Here is an 18119-nt window from a genome sequence, read left to right on the forward strand (position 1 = left end):
CGCCAAGGCTTATGATGCACAGACATTCTGCTGAGATCTGAATATAAAACACTTGTACTATAAGGCCAACATGCAGGAAAGAGCAGCTATGGATGTACAAATGTCAAGAGTGTGCTACACAACTATACACCAGCAAATGTGACAATCTGGAAGAAATGGATGCATTCCTAAAAGCATATAAACTACCTAAACTGAACCAGGAAGAAATAGAAAACCTGAATAGACCCATGACCAATAAGGAAATTGAAGCAGTCATCAAAAATCTCCCAACAAACAAGCCCAGGGCCAGATGGCTTCCCAGGGGAATTCTACCAAACATTTAAAGGACAATTAATCTCTATTCTCCTGAAACTGTTCCAAAAAATAGAAATGGAAGGAAAACTTCCAAACTCATTTTATGAGGCCAGCAGTACCTTGATCCCAAAACCAGACAAAGATCCCAACAAAAAGGAGAATTACAGACCAGTATCCTTGATGAACACGGATGCAAAAATTCTCATCAAGATACTAGCCAATAGGATCCAACAGTACATTAAAAGGATTATTCACCTCGACCAAGTGGGATTTATTCCTGGGCTGCAAGCTTGGTTCAACTTCCACAAGCCAATCAGTGTGATACAATACATTAATAAAAGAAAGAACAAGAACCATATGATACTCTCAATAGATGCTGAAAAAGCATTTGACAAAGTACAGCATCCTTTCTTGATCAAAACTCCTCTAAGTGTAGGGATAGAGGGTACATACCTCAATATCATCAAAGCTACCTATGAAAAACCCACAGAAAATATCATTCTCAATGGGGAAAAACTGAGAGCTTTTTCTGTAAGGTCAGGAACACGTCAGGGATGTCCACTATCACCATGGCTATTCAACATAGTACTAGAAGTCTTGGCCGCAGCAATCAGACAACAAAAAGAAATAAAAGGCATCCAAATTAGCAAAGAAGAAGTCAAACTCTCACTCTTTTGCAGATGATATGATTCTTTATGTGGAAAGCCCAAAAGACTCCACTCCAAAAAATGCTGGAACTCATACAGGAATTCAGTAAAGTGTCAGGTTATAAAATCAATGCAGAGAAATCAGTTGCATGCATTTCTATACACCAACAGCAAGACAGAAGAAAGATTAAAGAATCAATCCCATTTACAATTGTATCCAAAACCACAAGATACCTAGGAAGAGACCTAACCAAAGAGGCAAAGAATCTGTACTCAGAAAACTTTGGAGTACTCATGAAAGAAATTGAGGAAGACACAAAGAAATGGAAAAATGTTCCATGCTCATGGAGTGGAAGAACAAATATTGTGAAAAAGTCTATGCTACCTAGAGCAATCAACACATTTAATGCAATCCCTATAAAAATGCCATCACTTTTTTTCAAAGAAATGGAATAAATAATACTAAAATTTATATGGAACCAGAAAAGACCCCGAATAGCCAGAAGAATGTTGAAAAAGAAAGCCAAAGTTGGTGGCATCACAATTCTAGACTTCAAGCTCTATTACAAAGCTGTCATCATCAAGACAGTATGGTACTGGCACAAAAACAGACACATAGATCAATGGAACAGAACAGAGAGCCCAGAAATAGAAACTCAACTCTATGGCCAACTAATCTTTGACAAAGCAGGAAAGAATGTCCAATGGAAAAAAGACAGTCTCTTCAGCAAATGTTGTTGGGAAAATTGGATAGCCACATGCAGAAGAATGAAACTGGACCATTTCCTTACATCACACACAAAAATAGACTCAAAATGGATGAAAGACCTCAATGTGAGACAGGAATCCATCAAAATCCTTGAGGAGAACATAGGCAGCAACCTCTATGACCTTAGCCACAGCCACTTCTTCCTAGAAATATCACCAAAAGCAAGGGAAGCAAGGGCAAAAAATGAACTACTAGGACTTCATCAAGATCAAAAGCTTTTGCATGGCAAAGGAAACAGACAACAAAACCAAAGACAACTGACAGAATGGGAGAAGATATTTGCAAATGACATATCAGATAAAGGGCTAGTATCCAAAATCTATAAAGAACTTATCAAACTCAACACCCAAAGAACAAATAGACCAATTAAGAAATGGGCAGAGGACATGAACAGACATTTCTGCAAAGAAGACATACAGATGGCCAACAGGCACATGAAAAAGTGCTCCACATGACTTGGCATCAGGGAAATACAAATCAAAACCATAATGAGATACCACCTCACACCAGTCAAAATGGCGAAAATTAACAAGTCAGGAAACACTGTTGGCGGGAATACAACCTGATGCAGCCACTCTGGAAAACAGCATGGCGGTTCCTCAAAAAGTTGAAAACAGAGATACTATACAACTCAGCAATCACACTACTGGGTGTTTACCCTAAAGATACAAATGTAGTGATCTGAAGGGGCACGTGCACCTGAATGTTTATAGCAGCAATGTCCACAATAGCCAAACTATAGAAAGAGCTTAGATGTCCATCAACAGATGAATGGATAAAGAAGATGTGGTATATATACACAACGGAATACTATGCAGCCATCAAAAGAAATGAAATCTTGCCATTTGCAATGACATGGATGGAACTAGAGGGTATTATGCTGAGTGAAATAAGTCAATCAGAGAAAGACAATTACCATATGATCTCCCTGATATACAGAATTTGAGAGGCAGAGTGGGGGGTGTGGGTGTAGGAAAGGAAAAAATGAAACAAGATGGGATGGGGAGGGAGACAAACCATAAGAGACTCTTATTATCACAAAACAGACTGAGGGCTGCCAGGGGGAGGGGAGTAGGGAGAGGGTGGTTGGGTTATGCACACTGGGGAGGGTATGTGATATGGTGAGTGCTGTGAAGTCTGTAAGCCTGACGATTCACAGACCTGTACCCCTGGGACAAATAACACATTATAGTTAATAAAAATAATTAATAAAAATAAATACATTAAAAAAAAAAGTGTGCGCTACGGAACTTATAGGAGTCCCGTTCAATCTCATAGTCATCTCTTGTCCTACAGACTAGGCCTTTAGCCTCCTTTACCTGAGCCCACTGGAGCCAATCTGGCTCATTTGGACCAGGATGGGTCTCTGGCATTAGTCCATAATGCCTCTAGTTCAGCTGGCCTGATCTGTGCCAAGCACTTAACCTCTCAGGCTCCATAACCCCCACTGGATCCAGATATCCCCTCAAACTCTCCTTCCTATTCTGTTTAAACTCAATTTTCTGCACAGACCCCTCTGGCATGAAATTTGGCATTTATTTTCAGGACCACACACAATGGCCACAGATATGATACAGTCTCACCTATTTGCCACAGCTGCCACTACCACTACCGTCATGAGCACCACCAAGCCCACCACTCTCTGCAGAAGACTGCTGTGAAGCAATAGTCTGACTATAAAGGCCCAGAGAGCTCCTTCCCAACAGATATAATCAGTAGGGACCTTTATACCCATTCTTTATAAAGAAACAGGTGGGCACCAAAAACTCCCTACCTCCAACTTACTTCCAAGAACTTAAAGTCTCCGTATTTCACATAGACTGTTTTGATTCCATTAAATGCGAGCTCCAGTTCCTTTAAGGTTGGAAATGTATGAAATGCCTCTACAGGGAGAGGAGAAAGAGAATTAGCTACTTTTAAGAGAAAGCTGTTAAGAGTGGTTGTTTACTGGATTCCCACTGACTAAGCTTATGGTCAGGTGTCTTATACACATGGCCTCTAAATCTCTAACACCCCTGAAATAAGAGTTACTACTCTCATTCTACTGCTGAGGAAATTGTAGCTTGTCTAAGCTAAGTGATTTGCTATAAATGGAATTGCTGGGAAGTGAAAGGGTCAAGAATTGAGTCTATGTCTAACTCCAAAGCCTATTTAAAAATTATCTTTGGGGCACCTGAGTGGCTCAGTGGGTTAAAGCCTCTGCCTTTGGCTCAGGTCCTGATCCCAGGGTTCTGGGATCAAGCCCCACATCAGGCACTCTGCTCAGCAGGGAGCCTGCCTCCTCCTTTCTCTCTGCCTGCCTCTCTGCCTACTTGTGATCTCTGTCAAACAAGTAAATTAAAAAAAAAAAAATTAAAAAAAATTATCTTTGTTATTTCTTATTGTAAAAGTAAAACATGTCTACCAAAAAAAGTTAATACAGAAAAAGTTCCCTTTAATCTCAATGCCCAGAGATAACCAATGAAAGTTTCATTTATAATACTCCAGAATTTTTCTCATGCGTACAGTGAAACACACACACACACACACACTTTATACACAAATGGAATCATACCATACACATTGTACTCTGATTTGCCTTTTTCCCTTAACAGTATGACTTAAAGACTGTTCCATGCCAGAGTGCCTGGGTGGCACAGTTGGTTAAAGTGTCCAACTCTTGCTTTCAGCTCAGGTTGTGATCTTAGGGTTGTGAGACTGAGCCCCATGTTGAGCTCCACTTTGAGCCCTGTGCCAAGCCCTGCATCAGGCTCCACACTCAGTGCAGAGTTTGCTTTAGTTTCTGTCTCCCTCTGTTCTTCCCCACCTCCGCCCTGCATTTTCTGTCTCTCTCTAATAAATATATCTTAAAAAATAAAAAAAAGCTTGTTCCATGTCAAAACATATAGATCTGCAAAATGTCTGAGTTATGTTCTACATTATAGATGTATCTTAATTTACTTAACCATTCCCCTACTTTTTAAAAATGTTTTATTTTTTATTAACATATAATGTATTATTAGCCTGAGGGGTACACATCTATGAACGACTCACCTACTGATAGCCTTTGGGTTATCTGGATAAAAAGCAAGAACCCTTTTTCCCTTCTGCATGAGAACTGGTCTTTGGGTTAACTTTCTAGCCCTTTTCCCTGATAATCTAAACAGATGATACGGTAACATAGTTATACAATATTATTATGGTAAAAATGATGCCAGACTGGTATCTCACATCTGGACTAGAAGTAACTATAAACATCTGAAGGGGCACCAGAAATTTGGATTCCCTGTGTGTGGTGAATCCCATAATTAGTCGCATCCTTTGCTGGAACTCTAGGAGCTATGTCTATGGAGCATTACAATAGCTATTTGCTCCTTTGGGTAATGAGGCTTCTAAGCCAGAATGGCTCCTACATCCACCAAATGCAAGTCTTACTGCCTTGGACCTGAGCAGGTGGCTGCAGAGAATGGCCCAGATGGCTGCACGGACTGCTACAGTAGGCACTGCTGTGAGATCCCACTGAAGAGGAACTGCAGGTGCTGTGCTACAGGTATACTATATGGAATGACTTAGAGCTCCCTGGTGTCAAGTGGGGCCTATGGTGGTCTTGGGAGTCAGAATGTTCAGTAGATCCCACGGAAAAGACTGCTTAATAGGTATTTCAGGATGTTTCCAATGAACGTTCTTGTACGAGTGTGTTTCTGTAGAATAAATTCCTGGAAGGGAAACTACTAGATTAAAGGCAATGACTATTTTAAGAGTCATTGCCAAACTGTCTTCTAAAGATGTTGCCTCAATTTATTATACTTCTGCTGGTTCAATGAGAGTATCCATTTCCCCATCAATGCTGGCTGTCATCAATCAGTCCTTCTTACATTAGCCAATATTTGATGGGCAAAAAATGGGATTTTGATGCTGTTTTAATTATTAATGGGGTTGAGCATCTTTTCATATGCCTACTGGCCTTTGTATTTCAAGCCCACCTTCCTGACAGACTGCACTGTTCCCTTAAGGGCAGGGGTTGTGTCACAAGCTTCTTTAAAAACGCCCCTCAACCTCAACCACTAAAAACCGAACTCATCCTATTTCTCCCCAAACTTGCCTCTCCTCTAGTGCTCTCCATTCTCAGTGAACCCTCTTGGCTCTTTCTTCTTTCCATGTGCCCATTAGCTATCACATCCTGTTATTTCTACCTCCTGCTGAATCTCTCTTGCACTTGCCCTTATCCCTACTGCCTGGCTCAGGCTTCCCTACCTTACCCCTGAGAAAAACGAAATCACCTCCCAGGTGTCCTGGTCCCCATCTTCTTCTTTCATTATTCACCTTCCTCATGGCCCCCACTGAAATTCTTTATTTAAAAGCCTTCCAAGGCTTTCTTTTGCCTGCAGGATTAGTGACAACTCAGGGCCCTTGATACTCCAGTCCCTGCCAGCCTTTCTGGTCTCCATTTTCCCCTATTCACATCCCATGCAAACATACAGAGCCTCTTCCGTGTCCTTATCAGGCACTGCTGTCCCACATCTGCTCCACTGAACTGAAATACCTTCTCATTCCTGTCCATTTTCTAGGTCTCAGCTAGCTGCCCTTTCCTCAGAAATTTCTCCTGACACTCTGGTCTGGATTGGTGCTCCGCTTATATGCTTGCACAGCATTTTCTGATTCCCTCTATCATTGCACTTACCATATTCTGCTATAATTATCTGTATCTGAACCCATCTTTCCCACCAAACTATAGGCTCACCTTATAAACTGAATGCATTCATTTCAAAAGCCAAGCACTCACATAGTCCTGACACCCAGCAGGGGTCGCTGTAGACTTGCTGAATAAATGAGAAGTCTCTATGCTCCCATAGGAACTCGTACAGGCTTAAAAAAAATTTGATGTACCTATCTCATCTCAGCCTACACGGCATCCTGCCTTGGGGAGGAAGAAAGGAATGGAACTGTCTCCATTTACAGACAGTGAAGCAGCAGCCCAGACAGAAACACTCTAAGGAGGTAGTGCCAGCTCTGGGCTGAAATCCGGGTCTGGGTGATCTCCAGCACCTAGCCTACAGCACTCCGAAAAAGGGATGAGCTGCCAGTCATGAATGACTGAATAATTAGGCAAGTTCTAACAGGAGTGACTGATTGTGCTTGCTAAGATGCAGAAGGTAGTTTTCAGGAAGAAAAGCTTACCTAGAGGAAGCAGGTTTTCTGAGGCATTGATGTAAATCACTGAATTAAAATGCTTGAAGTCCTTTTCCTTAGCCTGTGGGAAAGCATTTCAAAAGAACACAAGATTAGCCCCTGCAAAGGGGACGATGCCAAAGCTCCAGAGCACAACAACCTACAGGGATAAGCTATATTCTTAGCAAAGAACACCCACTTGCTGAGGACCAGAACAGCTTTTCTGCTTCTTTTTCTCTATTATGAAATAGTTCCAATGTACAGAAAAATTTAGTGAATGATAACTCTGAAGACCCATGTAACCACTATCCACCTTTAATAAATAAGAAGATTTTGCTGGCTTCCCTTCAATTCCTTAAAGAAATAAAATACTAAAGAGTTGACCATGCCCCCCATCCCCACATTTCCCAACTATTCACAGCTATCTTGAACTGGTGACTATTATTCTCATACTTGTTTTATACTTGTATTCTATATATGTATATCTATGAACTATATGTAATATTATTTATAAGTTCTAAAACTCTATATTAGATGCAATGATACTGTGTCATTCTGCAACCCGCCTTTTTCACTCAACACTATGTTTCTGAGATTTATTTGTGTTGATACACCTAGATCTTTTGAGATTTACTATGGTTATGTTACTTATGGTACTGATATATCTATTTTAATTGCTGTATATTTTATACCACTTATCTCTCTTCATATGCCATGGTAGGCATATAAACCAAAAACATATGACATGATATCCTTCATATACATTGGCTAATGGGGGAGGTGGCACAAATGTGGCTCAAGCTGCCAATTAGCCAATATAGGAAAAATATGACTCATTACATGAGCCACAGTATATATAAGAACAAGCCAGCATCCTGGCACTGAGACTTGAGAGAAATTTCTCCTAGAGGCTCTTCTAACGGGAACTCAGTGTCACCCCAACAGAGGTCTACAACAAATTCAAACCAACTCCCATAATGCTACTTCCTTTAATTCACCGCACATAAGCCAATGGTAATACCAAATTTACAGCAAAATATTGTGTCTGAATGTTGTTTCTACCCAGTGAGGCTTTGTCTGATGTCCCCTACCCTAACCCCTCAGTCCCTAGGGACTCTGGAGGTACAATGGACAAACAGCCAGGAGCCACCTCAGGTCTGGCTCATCCTAATCACATCTCTGCTGGCTGGCCCTACCTTGGAGAACTTCAGGCCGCTCACATTGATGTTGATCAGGTCTGATGGCTTCCTCACACAATGGTGCTTCAGCTGGAACACAGTGCAGAGAGTCAGCTCTCAAGGCCTCAACAAAGTTTATATCATTGGCCAAGAAAACAAATGACTCCCTGTTGAGAAAGGGGGCCTCGTACAGCACAAAGAACATGGGCTTTGGGAGTTTGTTAGACCAGAGCTGCCACCTCAGCTCTTCCACCTCTCAGCTTCCCATCTGCAAGATGGAGATCGTAGTAACACTGACTTGACAGGGTTCTTAGGAGAATTCCTTCCTCTCTGTTTCTTCTTTGTCTTTTCTGAGCCCCACTTCTACCTGGCTCTTTAAAAAAAATCTTTCTTTCGGGGCACTTGGGTGGCTCAGTGGGTTAAAGCCTCTGCCTTCGGCTCAGATCATAATCCCAGGATCCTGGGATCCAGCTCTGCATCGGGCTCTCTGCAAAGCAGGGAGTCTGCTTCCCTTCCTCTCTCTCTGCCTGCCTCTCTGCCTACATGTGATCTCTGTCTGTCAAATAAATAAATAAAATCTTTGAAAAAAAAATATTTGTTTCTGGGACCTTACCAATCTCTTCATGCTTATAATAATTTGCTTGTTCATTCATTTGTTCGTTCTTTCATTCACTAAATATTTACTAAATATTGCTTTAGGCCATATATTGTGCTAATCACATCAATATGTTTTCTTCTAATCCCAACTAAGCCCTTTAACATAAGTATGACCATTTTCCTTTTTAAATAAGAAAAATAAGGTTAAGAGAGATAAAATGCCTTGCTGAAGGTCCCACAGCTAGTAAGTGATAAATGATTTGAATCCAAATGTGGAATCACTAACCTCTGCTTTTCTGACTACTATATGTTGCCCCCTTAGGTTAAAAGTTAGAGGAAAATCTCAGTGTTGGAGTTTCTATTTCTGTTTAACCAAGCCTCATTTTTTTTCCTGTTAATCATTTATCTATAGTATCATGTTTAGGCATGGAATTAGATGTTTATAATATTCTAGTCACAGAGTCCAATCTGTCTAAAAAAAAAAACCAATAAAAATATTCTAGTCACAGAACTCACAACATGGAAGCCAAGTAGCAAGCAAGCATTTATAAATGTGAAAAATATTTTTTGCATATTTATTTTTTATTTAAGTAATCTCTACATCTAATGTGGAGCTTGAACTGATGACCCCGAGATTAAGAGTCAAAAGCTCTACAAAATGAGCCAGCCAGGCACCCCTAAATGTGATAAATATTTTAAAGGAGAAATTCAAGAAGCTATGGGAGACAATACAGGAGGTCCTGACCTCAGCCTGGAGGAGAGGAACTATTTAGTTGAGGAAGTACTATTTCAAGTGAGAACCAAAAGCTAAGTAGGAGTTGGTCCCAAGAAAGTGGGAGGCAGGAAGTGAAAGCTATCAAGACAGGTAAAAGCCAGGTGATTCTGAGAGGAAGGAAAGGAACAAGGCCAGGGAGGCAGCCACTAAATCAACTGGGTCCCTGGCTATGTAAGGGAGTGTGGATTTTGTTCTATAGTCAGTGGAAAGCTAACAGACTTTTTTTTATTGCAAGAGCTGATAGCAATTTTATAAAAATTGCTTTGTCTGATACTCATAGGATGAGACCAATACACTAGGCATTGTTAATTACCTTCCCTAGGGCAACCTCTCTACTTCCTTATTAAAGAACTCCAATGTTGGGTGCTTGAGTGGCTCAGTCGGTTAAGTGTCTGCCTTCAGCTCAGGTCATGATCCAGAGTCCTGGAATGGAGTCCCATGCTGGCCTCCCTGCTCTGAGGGGAGTCTGCTTCTCCCTCTGCCCCTCCTCGTATTCATTCTCTCAATCTCCCTCTCTCTCAAGTAATAAATATATCTTTAAAAAAGAGAGAGAAAGAGAACCCCAACATTATTCCATTTTTCTGAGTAGATGTGTCCTTGGGCCCCAGCTCCAAGTGTTAAGTCCTGACTGTCTAAACCAATCTTGGAGGTCACAATCCCCTAACTAATGACTGTAAGGACTTGTGTTATAGGTCTGGCCAATCAGACAGACACTGGATGCTGGGGGTAGGAGGCCAGTTCTGAGGAGCTCTTTCTTAATTTTAAATATAGATATAAAATAATGACAATCCCTTTTGTACCTCTGGATGTTATTCTTTATATACGATTACTGGACTTGCTACAGCCATCTTGGGATTGTGAAGGCAATTAGCCGAAGAGAACAAGTTAACATGCTAAGCACATTAGGGCCTTTAATAGTAAATTAACCTAGCCTGGAATAACAATGCCTCTGGCTTCTTTTTATATGAAATAAAAGCATCCTAATTGGTTCAGACCAGTCAGGAAGTTATTTAATTACTCTAATACAAGGTGATGGTAGTCCAGATTAGGATAGAGGCAGTTGAGATGAGAAGAATACAGATTTGACAACTATTTAATAAAAGCGTCAGACTTACTAGTGGTGGTAGTGGAGTGGTGACGGAGAGGCAAGTGTTAAGGATAACCCCAGATTACTGGCTTGGTGACTGGATATAGCACCATCACTGAGGCAGTATAGTAAACACTAGAAAAGAGGTATGTCTTGGGATTTGGAGTAAGGGGATTGGTGCAGTAGTTCAATAGGAGGTGTCAATGAAACATTCAAGTGGAACTATCCATCAGGTAAGTAGGTATCCCATTACTGTAAGAAACAACATTGCTTCTGCTATACAAAGCCGTAGCATGGGTAAATAGCCATCTCCATTAAAGTGGGAATGTATGTTGTAGAAAACAAAACAAAAGAAGACTACTATGGTACGTGCTTTCTGCCCTTCCTCAATACTGCTCTTTCAGTCCTCTGCATCCCCAGTGAGAAGCGGACATTACAACAAAGGACATACCATGGGACTCTGCAAAAAGCTTACACTACCCACTTGAGGTAAGTTGCAACCTCAAAGCCATCTTCTCAAAGCTCTCTTTCAACATCTGACCTGTGTAGAAAGTGACCTCTTGGAAACCATAAGCAGAATCTGGGAACAAAGCAGGATGCCAGAGAATACATCATAGGGAGCTGTGAGAACTGGTCTGGACATTAATATTGGTTTACAAAATATGTCTCTCTTTGCCAAGCCACTGAGGCACTGCAAAGAGCAGATGTGAAATTAACTGGCTGGTTTCCAATACAGACACCCCAGTCTTCTTCATAAAGCCTGCCCCAGACAGTGGGTACTATCTGATTGGCTCCCCCAGACTTTAGCCAGATACTAAAACCAAAGGACAAAAGTTATGGAGTGTGGACTCTCTCCAGTTCCCCCATTCCTGGAAAAGTCTCCCCAGAGAACAGGAATCTCTACCCCTACCAGGTGCAGGAATGGAATTTTCACTTTACTCTTCCCTGTACTCCTCTTCCCGTACTCCTTTGTCTCTTCAACTCAATTGAAAGTTTTTTTTACCTAATATACTAAAAGGCACAGGCTTTGGAGTTAGTAGACCAGAGCTCTCATCCTGAGTAGTTCTAATCCTGAATAGACAAAGTTCTAATTATTAGCTGTGAGACCATGGCCAAGGCAAATTACCTCTTTGGGACCTCAGTTCTCCCATCTTCACAATGGCACAACATAATAGGGACCATAATACCTATCTCACAAGGTGGATGTAAAGAAAGCTAAACATGTAAAGAATGTAAAGAAAGCTTTGGGTCCCTTCATCAATTTGACTGTGCTCAGTTAGTCAAGATCACTTTAATAGTTTGGGGTGGGTTGGGGGTCATGGTACCAGAGTGGAACAGAGCAAATCCTTGTCTCCCACCAAGACTGTCGTCAGCTAATGCTGCCAGTCATTCCAGGATACATTTACTCTCACCAGAAAAGCCCGGTCCAGCACATGTCCAAGAACGTCCGCTTGGTTTTCCTGCTGAAACCCTTTATTTCCCCTGACCTCAGAAGAAAATTTCTTCTGGCTTTCCTGAACTTCAGCGGGTGCCTCAAGCACACTCTTGGGCTTCTTCTTGAGGTTACATTTCCGAGCCACTAACCAGTGTCCTCGGCCTGTTGAGAAGATCAGAACAGTGAGGAGGAGCAAACTCCTCTAAAGCCACAACTAGTGTGCTTACAGAATATTTACATATAATACCAAAACCAAAACTAGCTCCTCAGGACCTGATATGCACCAGATACTGTTGTGCTGTTGCTGTTGCTGGGGCTGGTGATGGGGATGTCTGCATAGCTATCTCATTTAACTGGTCCCAAACCCCAATGAAGGACACGTTACTGTCCCCATTTTACAGATGAAAAGGCTAAGACTCAAAGATGTGGAATGACTTGCCCAGTTCTCTCCTCGACGCTTTTGTCTCCAAATGTTAATTTTCCTTCAAGACCCTTGACCAAGTATTTCCTATTCTTCAAAGCCTTTTCTGACTCTCCTAAGCAGAACTGATTATTCTTTCCTATGCCAGCTCTCCCATTTGTCATCTCTTGGGTAAAAATAAATGAGTGGCATCAACTCAATGGGCTCCATCTTGAGAAACCTTACCCTGGATACCATCACTATAGTGTAAAGATTATATTAGGAGCTCAATACGAAAATGATACGACAGTTGAAACTTTTTTTAAAAATCCAATAATGTTCACTGTAGAAAGAACTTGAAAATTTATGTAAGCAAAAAAGAATATGAGGTTTACTAGTAAGCTCACCTAACAAAAATCATGACAACATTCTAGAATCTGTTTGCTCTTACAACAGTTTATTTACTCCAAGGCATTCATTGCAATCTGTAATTTTTGTTGTTGTTGTTGTTCACTTGTTTATTGTCTGCCTTGTCCCCCAGACAGATTTTGTCTGTCTGATCCAGCTCAGTATTCCCAAGAATATTCACAGAGCTTACCATATTGTAAGCATGACTGAATGAACAGCTGAATGAATGCTGAGCCACAGCCCCTAGCCACAATCGCCCAAACAGAGCTTTTCTAAGCATCTACATTGTGCTAGGAACTAGGGCTGTAGAGATGAATTAAGATGGAGGTCCTGACACAAAGAAGCCTAGTAGAAGAGGTGCTATGAAAGCACAGAAAGGGGAGCTACCAGTCTAGGTTCATGAGCTAGATCTAGTAAGTTTAAGATTGACTAGATGGAGATGGAGAAAACAGGCAGCCTGGGCAGAGGAAGGGCCCCAAAAGTATCTGGGCCCCATTAAAGATCAGAAAAATACAGACCAGCAAAGAGTTGCGGGAACCAGCTCAGTGCTTCTGATCACTGGCTCCTTGCCCTCACAGCCTCTGCTTTGGGGGCTTGCCCTGGCTCACCTAACTACAGCTGCCAATCCTGACTCCTGAATGCAACTCCTATCCTATGTCTGCCATGAGTTATTTCCCATTCCCACTCTGGGGCTGAGTGGCCAGGATTCTACTTTCCAGGGTTGCCCCCAATTGGGTCATGGAACTTTGTCATTCCAAAAGCTCTGACTCCTAGAGATTCCAGTGTGCGTTGGTGTCCAAACTCCCAACAAAGTGAGCAAGGAAGGCCCAGACTGTGTCCAGAGTTGAATAGGAGACAAAAGAGATGAGCCTGGGGAGGTCAGCAGAGTCAGATCAGAAAAAGTCTAGAGGACCAGAACAAGAAAAGGAAAAGAGCTGGGCTTTGTGTGATGGAGATTGTTTGAATAACTGGAATGATAGCTGGAATATTCTGGCAAATAAAACAAGCTATATGAAAAGAGAGTACTATGGAATATGGCAAAGGTAAAAGAATGGGGGTATAGCAGAGGATAAAGGGAGGTCAGACTGTGGACACAGAATATCATGTAAAGAAGCCAGCAATGAGAAGTCACAGAACAGAATGGAACACTGTGGTTCAATGTGCCCTTTAGAAAGCTCTGTGAGGGGGCACCTGGGTGGCTCAGTGGGTTAAGCCCCTGCTTTCAGCTCAGGTCATGATCTCAGGGTCCTGGGATCGAGTCCCACGTTGGGCTCTCTGCTCAGCGGGAAGCCTGATTCTCCCTCTCTGTCTGATTGTGATCTCTCTCTGTCAAATGAATAAAAAAAATCTTTAAAAAAGAAAGAAATCTCCGTGAGGCTGCTGAGGGAAGATGGATGGGAAGTGATGAGGTTGGGTAGTACACAGAACAGTACTGGGTTTATTGGGGGAGGCTTTCAGCACAAAAAGTATCCATGGGAACATCCTCTCCCCCGCCCCCATAACTTTCATTTTGAGATAAGTTAAGACTTCCATAAAAGTTATGAAAATAATACTGAATTTCTGTACAGCTTTCACCCAGTTCCCCTAATGCTAACATTTTTGTTATAAAATTTGTTAAATTTAAATTCTATTTATTAACATATAGTATATCACCCAGTTACCTTATCCCCTTACCTCCCTCTCCTAATATTAATATCTTATGGAATCATAATAGAATGATTGAAGGCAGTAGGTTAACACTGGTACAATATCAGTAACTAATCCATAGCCCTTCTTTAAATTTTGCTAGTTTTTTCACTAATGTCTCCTTTCTGTTCCAAGGGAATCTCATATTTTAGTTATCATGTCTTCTTAGAATCCCCCAATCTGTGACAGCTCTTCAGTCTTTCTTTTTTCTTGTGTGATCTTAGCACTTTTGAAGAGTACTGGTCAATTACTTTATTGAAAGTCCCTCAATTTGAATTTGTTTGATGCTTTCCCATAATTAAAATAAGGCTCTGTGCTTTGCCAAAACTACCACAAAAGTCTGTGGTGCCCTTCTCGGTGCATCTAATCAGATGGCAGGTGATGTCAGTATGTCTGATGACTGGTGATGCTAACTTTGATCACCTGGTTAAGGTGGTGTCAGCCTACTTTCCCTACAGAGAAGTCATGATTTTTCTCTTTGTAATTGATAAAGATACCTTGAGACTATGCTAACAATCTGATTTTCATCATACTTTGACGCACTAATTCTAGCATCTGTGATGGTTAATTTTAGGTGTCAACTTGGCTAGGCTGTGGTAAGGAGTTACTCAGATACTAGTCTAGGTGTTGCTGTGCAGGTATTTTATGGATGTGGCTAACATCTGTAATCAGTTGATTTTAGGTAAAGGAGACTATCCCCTATAATGTGTATGGGCCTCACAATCAGCTGAAAAAAAAGCAAAAACTGATGCTTCCCAAAGGAGGAAAAATTTTGCCATAAGACCACAACATCAGCTCTTCTCTCCTGAGTTTTTAGCCTGCTTGCCCTACAGATTTCAGTCTTGCCAGCTCCCATCATTCCATAGGCCAATTCCTTAAAACAGATAATTCACACATATGACTATGGAAACAGAACAAATAGAATATACATACATATCCTATTGGTTTTATTTTGCTGTAGAATCCTAATACAACATCTATAGAAACTTCTTACCTGTAAAAATTATTATTGTGATGCTTTAGCAGTGATTTTCTATTTCATTCATTCCTTACACATTTATTAACTGAACTTCTACTGTAGGAAGAGCTGCTCCTTCGCCTACACTTTTTTATATATTCAAATATTTATTTGTATCAGTATGGGCTCATGGATATTTACTGTATAGTTTACAACCCAATTCTACTTTAATTTTTTTGTTGTTTAGGTCCCAGCTTTGACCTTTGGGAGCTCCTTCAGGTTAGCCCTTATGTCCTTCTGATATGCACTCATCATTTTTCTGAGCACTTTTGTACTTCCTATCACTATACGACATTCTAGGTGCAATTTTTATTTTTCTGGCCCCAGCCCTGGAAACAACTTTTTCTCTGAGAAGTCCTGGCTCTTTTTATTGGAGAATCGTATCCAGAAACCGAGATCTAGGGCCCAAGAATGCTCTTTGTGAGTGAGGTGTCATTGCTCTCAGTGGACTAGGAAAGATACATATCTGTACTAACACATGCAGATGCACCTGGCTGCATTTATTTCTCTATTGTCCATGTATATGTGTATTGGGGTGTAGGGATGAAATCATGAGTTCATACTGAGAGCTCCATGGGAGGGTTTAAAATAGGTAGGTGGCCAGAGGTCTCTGCATGAAAAAAAAAGAAATTGCTCTAGAGAAATGGGGAGAATGGACTGAAGGAGAAAGTTCTTTCAATATTCCACATACAGAGTAACCAGCAAGCCATTTCATATAGAGTAAACAAGGGGTACTTCCCTCTTGTTCTACCCTTTCAAATCAACAAATCCAATCCAGTGAACTCATACTTCTCAGCAGTGTTCTATCTGTATGGCTCTGCTCAGAGTTATGAGGAGTCCCTGCCCCATGGGAGCTTTTAACTAGATGAATGTTTGAAAAACTACTTAGCAGAGTCATTTTATTTAGGAGCCTGGCAGAATATGATTCTTCAACAACTAATAAACACAGAGAGGAAGACAGCTCACAAGAGTATGGTCACTAAGGGCTGGAGTAGCTAGACAGGGCTTATTGGAAAAAGATCTGGGCTTTGTGAGATGGAAAGAGTTTGGATAACTGAAATGACAGCTGTAATATTCTGGCAAATAAAACAAGCTATGTGAAAAGAGAGTACAATGGAACAAGGCATACGTAAAGGAATGGGGGTGTAGCAAAGGACAAATGGAGGTCAGACTGTGGACACAAAATATCATGTAAGGAAGTCAGCAATGAGAAGTCACAGAACAGAATGGAACACTATGGTTCAACATGCACTTTTGAAAGCTCCCTGAGACTGCTGAGGGAAGATGGATGGGAAGGGATGGGGTTGGGTAGTGCAGGGACCCGTAATAAATGGGCTGGAAAGGGAAAAAATGGATGTAGGAGCTGAGTGTGAAGCAAAGGTATCAATTTGAGAAGTCAGCTGACCTTCGTCTGGCATCCGAAGGAGATTTTTGGCTGGAAAGCAGTTGTTCAGGTAAGACTTCCCATTATCCAGCTTGTATATTCCTGAAGAGGCCATCTCCCTGAGAGTCAAGCAAGGAAAGTGAGGAAGTAGAAGCACTGAGAAGGGGCAGCATAGTCTCTCACACAATGTGGCTTGTGAGCCCACCAGTACCACCATCCCTAAATCCACCCTGTCTCTGGGGCCTAGGAGGCCCTCCCCTGTTTCAGAAATGGGCTGGCCCTTTGAATGAAGAGGGAGATCAAGACCCTGGGTTTTTTGGTTCAAATCAACCCTAACTCAGTGGAACACTATACAGAATACCTTTGGATCCAGAAAGACCTGATTTGAATTTTGATTGTCTCTCCTCACTCTATGACTGGTAGTGTTCCTCTACTCTGAACCTCAGTTTCTTCATCTGCAAATAAGGATTAATAACACCTACCTTAATAGACAGATGAGAGGATCAAGTTAGAAAGATAGTGCCTAGTACATATTAAGTGCTCACTAGAAATGTTCATTGTTTTAACAGACTTCAGGGAAGAGGGGGCTCACATTTTAGGCAAGATGTTGTGAAAATAATATTAGAACTGCATAAATAGAATTTGAGAGATGAACTGAGTTTGCTAATAGAGAAAAGGATAAGCATTCTAAACAAAAAGGGCCACAGGACTAAGGGCATAGTAGGGGGCACATCTGGCGTAGTAAAGAAACAACCAGATCCAGGAAGAAGGATCTGTGTTTGGGACAATTAATTCGGGACAGAAAGGATGGTGCCTGCTCTTGAAGGCTTTCAGTGCCAGGCTAGGAGCTCAGTCTTCCCCTTGTAGGTAACTGAGAGCCACAAACTATATCTGAGTTGGTGAGAGCCATGACTCCAGCTGTGCTTTATAAAGAGAGCTCTGACAAAAATAATGCTAGGTGAAATGGGATTTCATCAACTGATCACTGAGTCAAGAAAATTCCTGCTCAGGAAAACTGTTCCAATGTAATTTTCTCTGTCTCTCTCTGTTTTCATTAAATCTTTTACCATCTCTCACCTAGAATACTGCAACGGCCTTCTGATCAGATTTCCCACTGAGCTCTTGGAGTCCCATGTTCTAACTTTTCTAGCTCTAGTCAGCCCTGCCCATCAGTCGCACACAATCATTTTCTAGTCTCCAAACATATTCAGTCTTCCCTGCCTTTGTTCCTTTGGCCTAAAATAGTTTTCTCCACCACTACCTGGTTAATTTCATGCTTTAAGATTCAGTTCA

General features: G+C 41.3%; 1 protein-coding gene across 25 annotated transcripts in view; it reads right to left on the reverse strand.

Annotated features, from left to right (window-relative positions):
* XRRA1 (X-ray radiation resistance associated 1) overlaps nt 1–18119 on the reverse strand; it is a 72051-nt gene that overhangs the window by 49588 nt on the left and 4344 nt on the right. For 7 of the 25 annotated variants that reach the window (XM_045071404.1, XM_004768042.3, XM_013064346.2 and 4 more), the window contains exons 2-5: nt 11908–12092; nt 8055–8126; nt 6868–6940; nt 3496–3593 (exon numbers count right to left, since the gene is read on the reverse strand). Coding sequence is in view for 8 of the 25 variants with exons in the window: in XM_045071407.1 (XP_044927342.1) it covers nt 3496–3593; nt 6868–6940; nt 8055–8126; nt 11908–12092; nt 16848–16941 (522 nt within the window). In the remaining 17 variants the exon portion in view is untranslated. Of the gene's footprint in view, nt 1–3484; nt 3594–6867; nt 6941–8054; nt 8127–11907; nt 12093–16847; nt 16946–18119 lie in introns of those variants that run through there. The other 18 variants (XM_045071407.1, XM_004768047.3, XM_013064343.2 and 15 more) reach the window with 9 other exon arrangements.

The sequence above is a fragment of the Mustela putorius genome, unplaced genomic scaffold, assembly GCF_011764305.1.
Source record: "Mustela putorius furo isolate JIRA1106 unplaced genomic scaffold, ASM1176430v1.1 tig00003987_pilon_pilon_pilon, whole genome shotgun sequence".
NCBI classification, from domain to species: domain Eukaryota; kingdom Metazoa; phylum Chordata; class Mammalia; order Carnivora; family Mustelidae; genus Mustela; species Mustela putorius.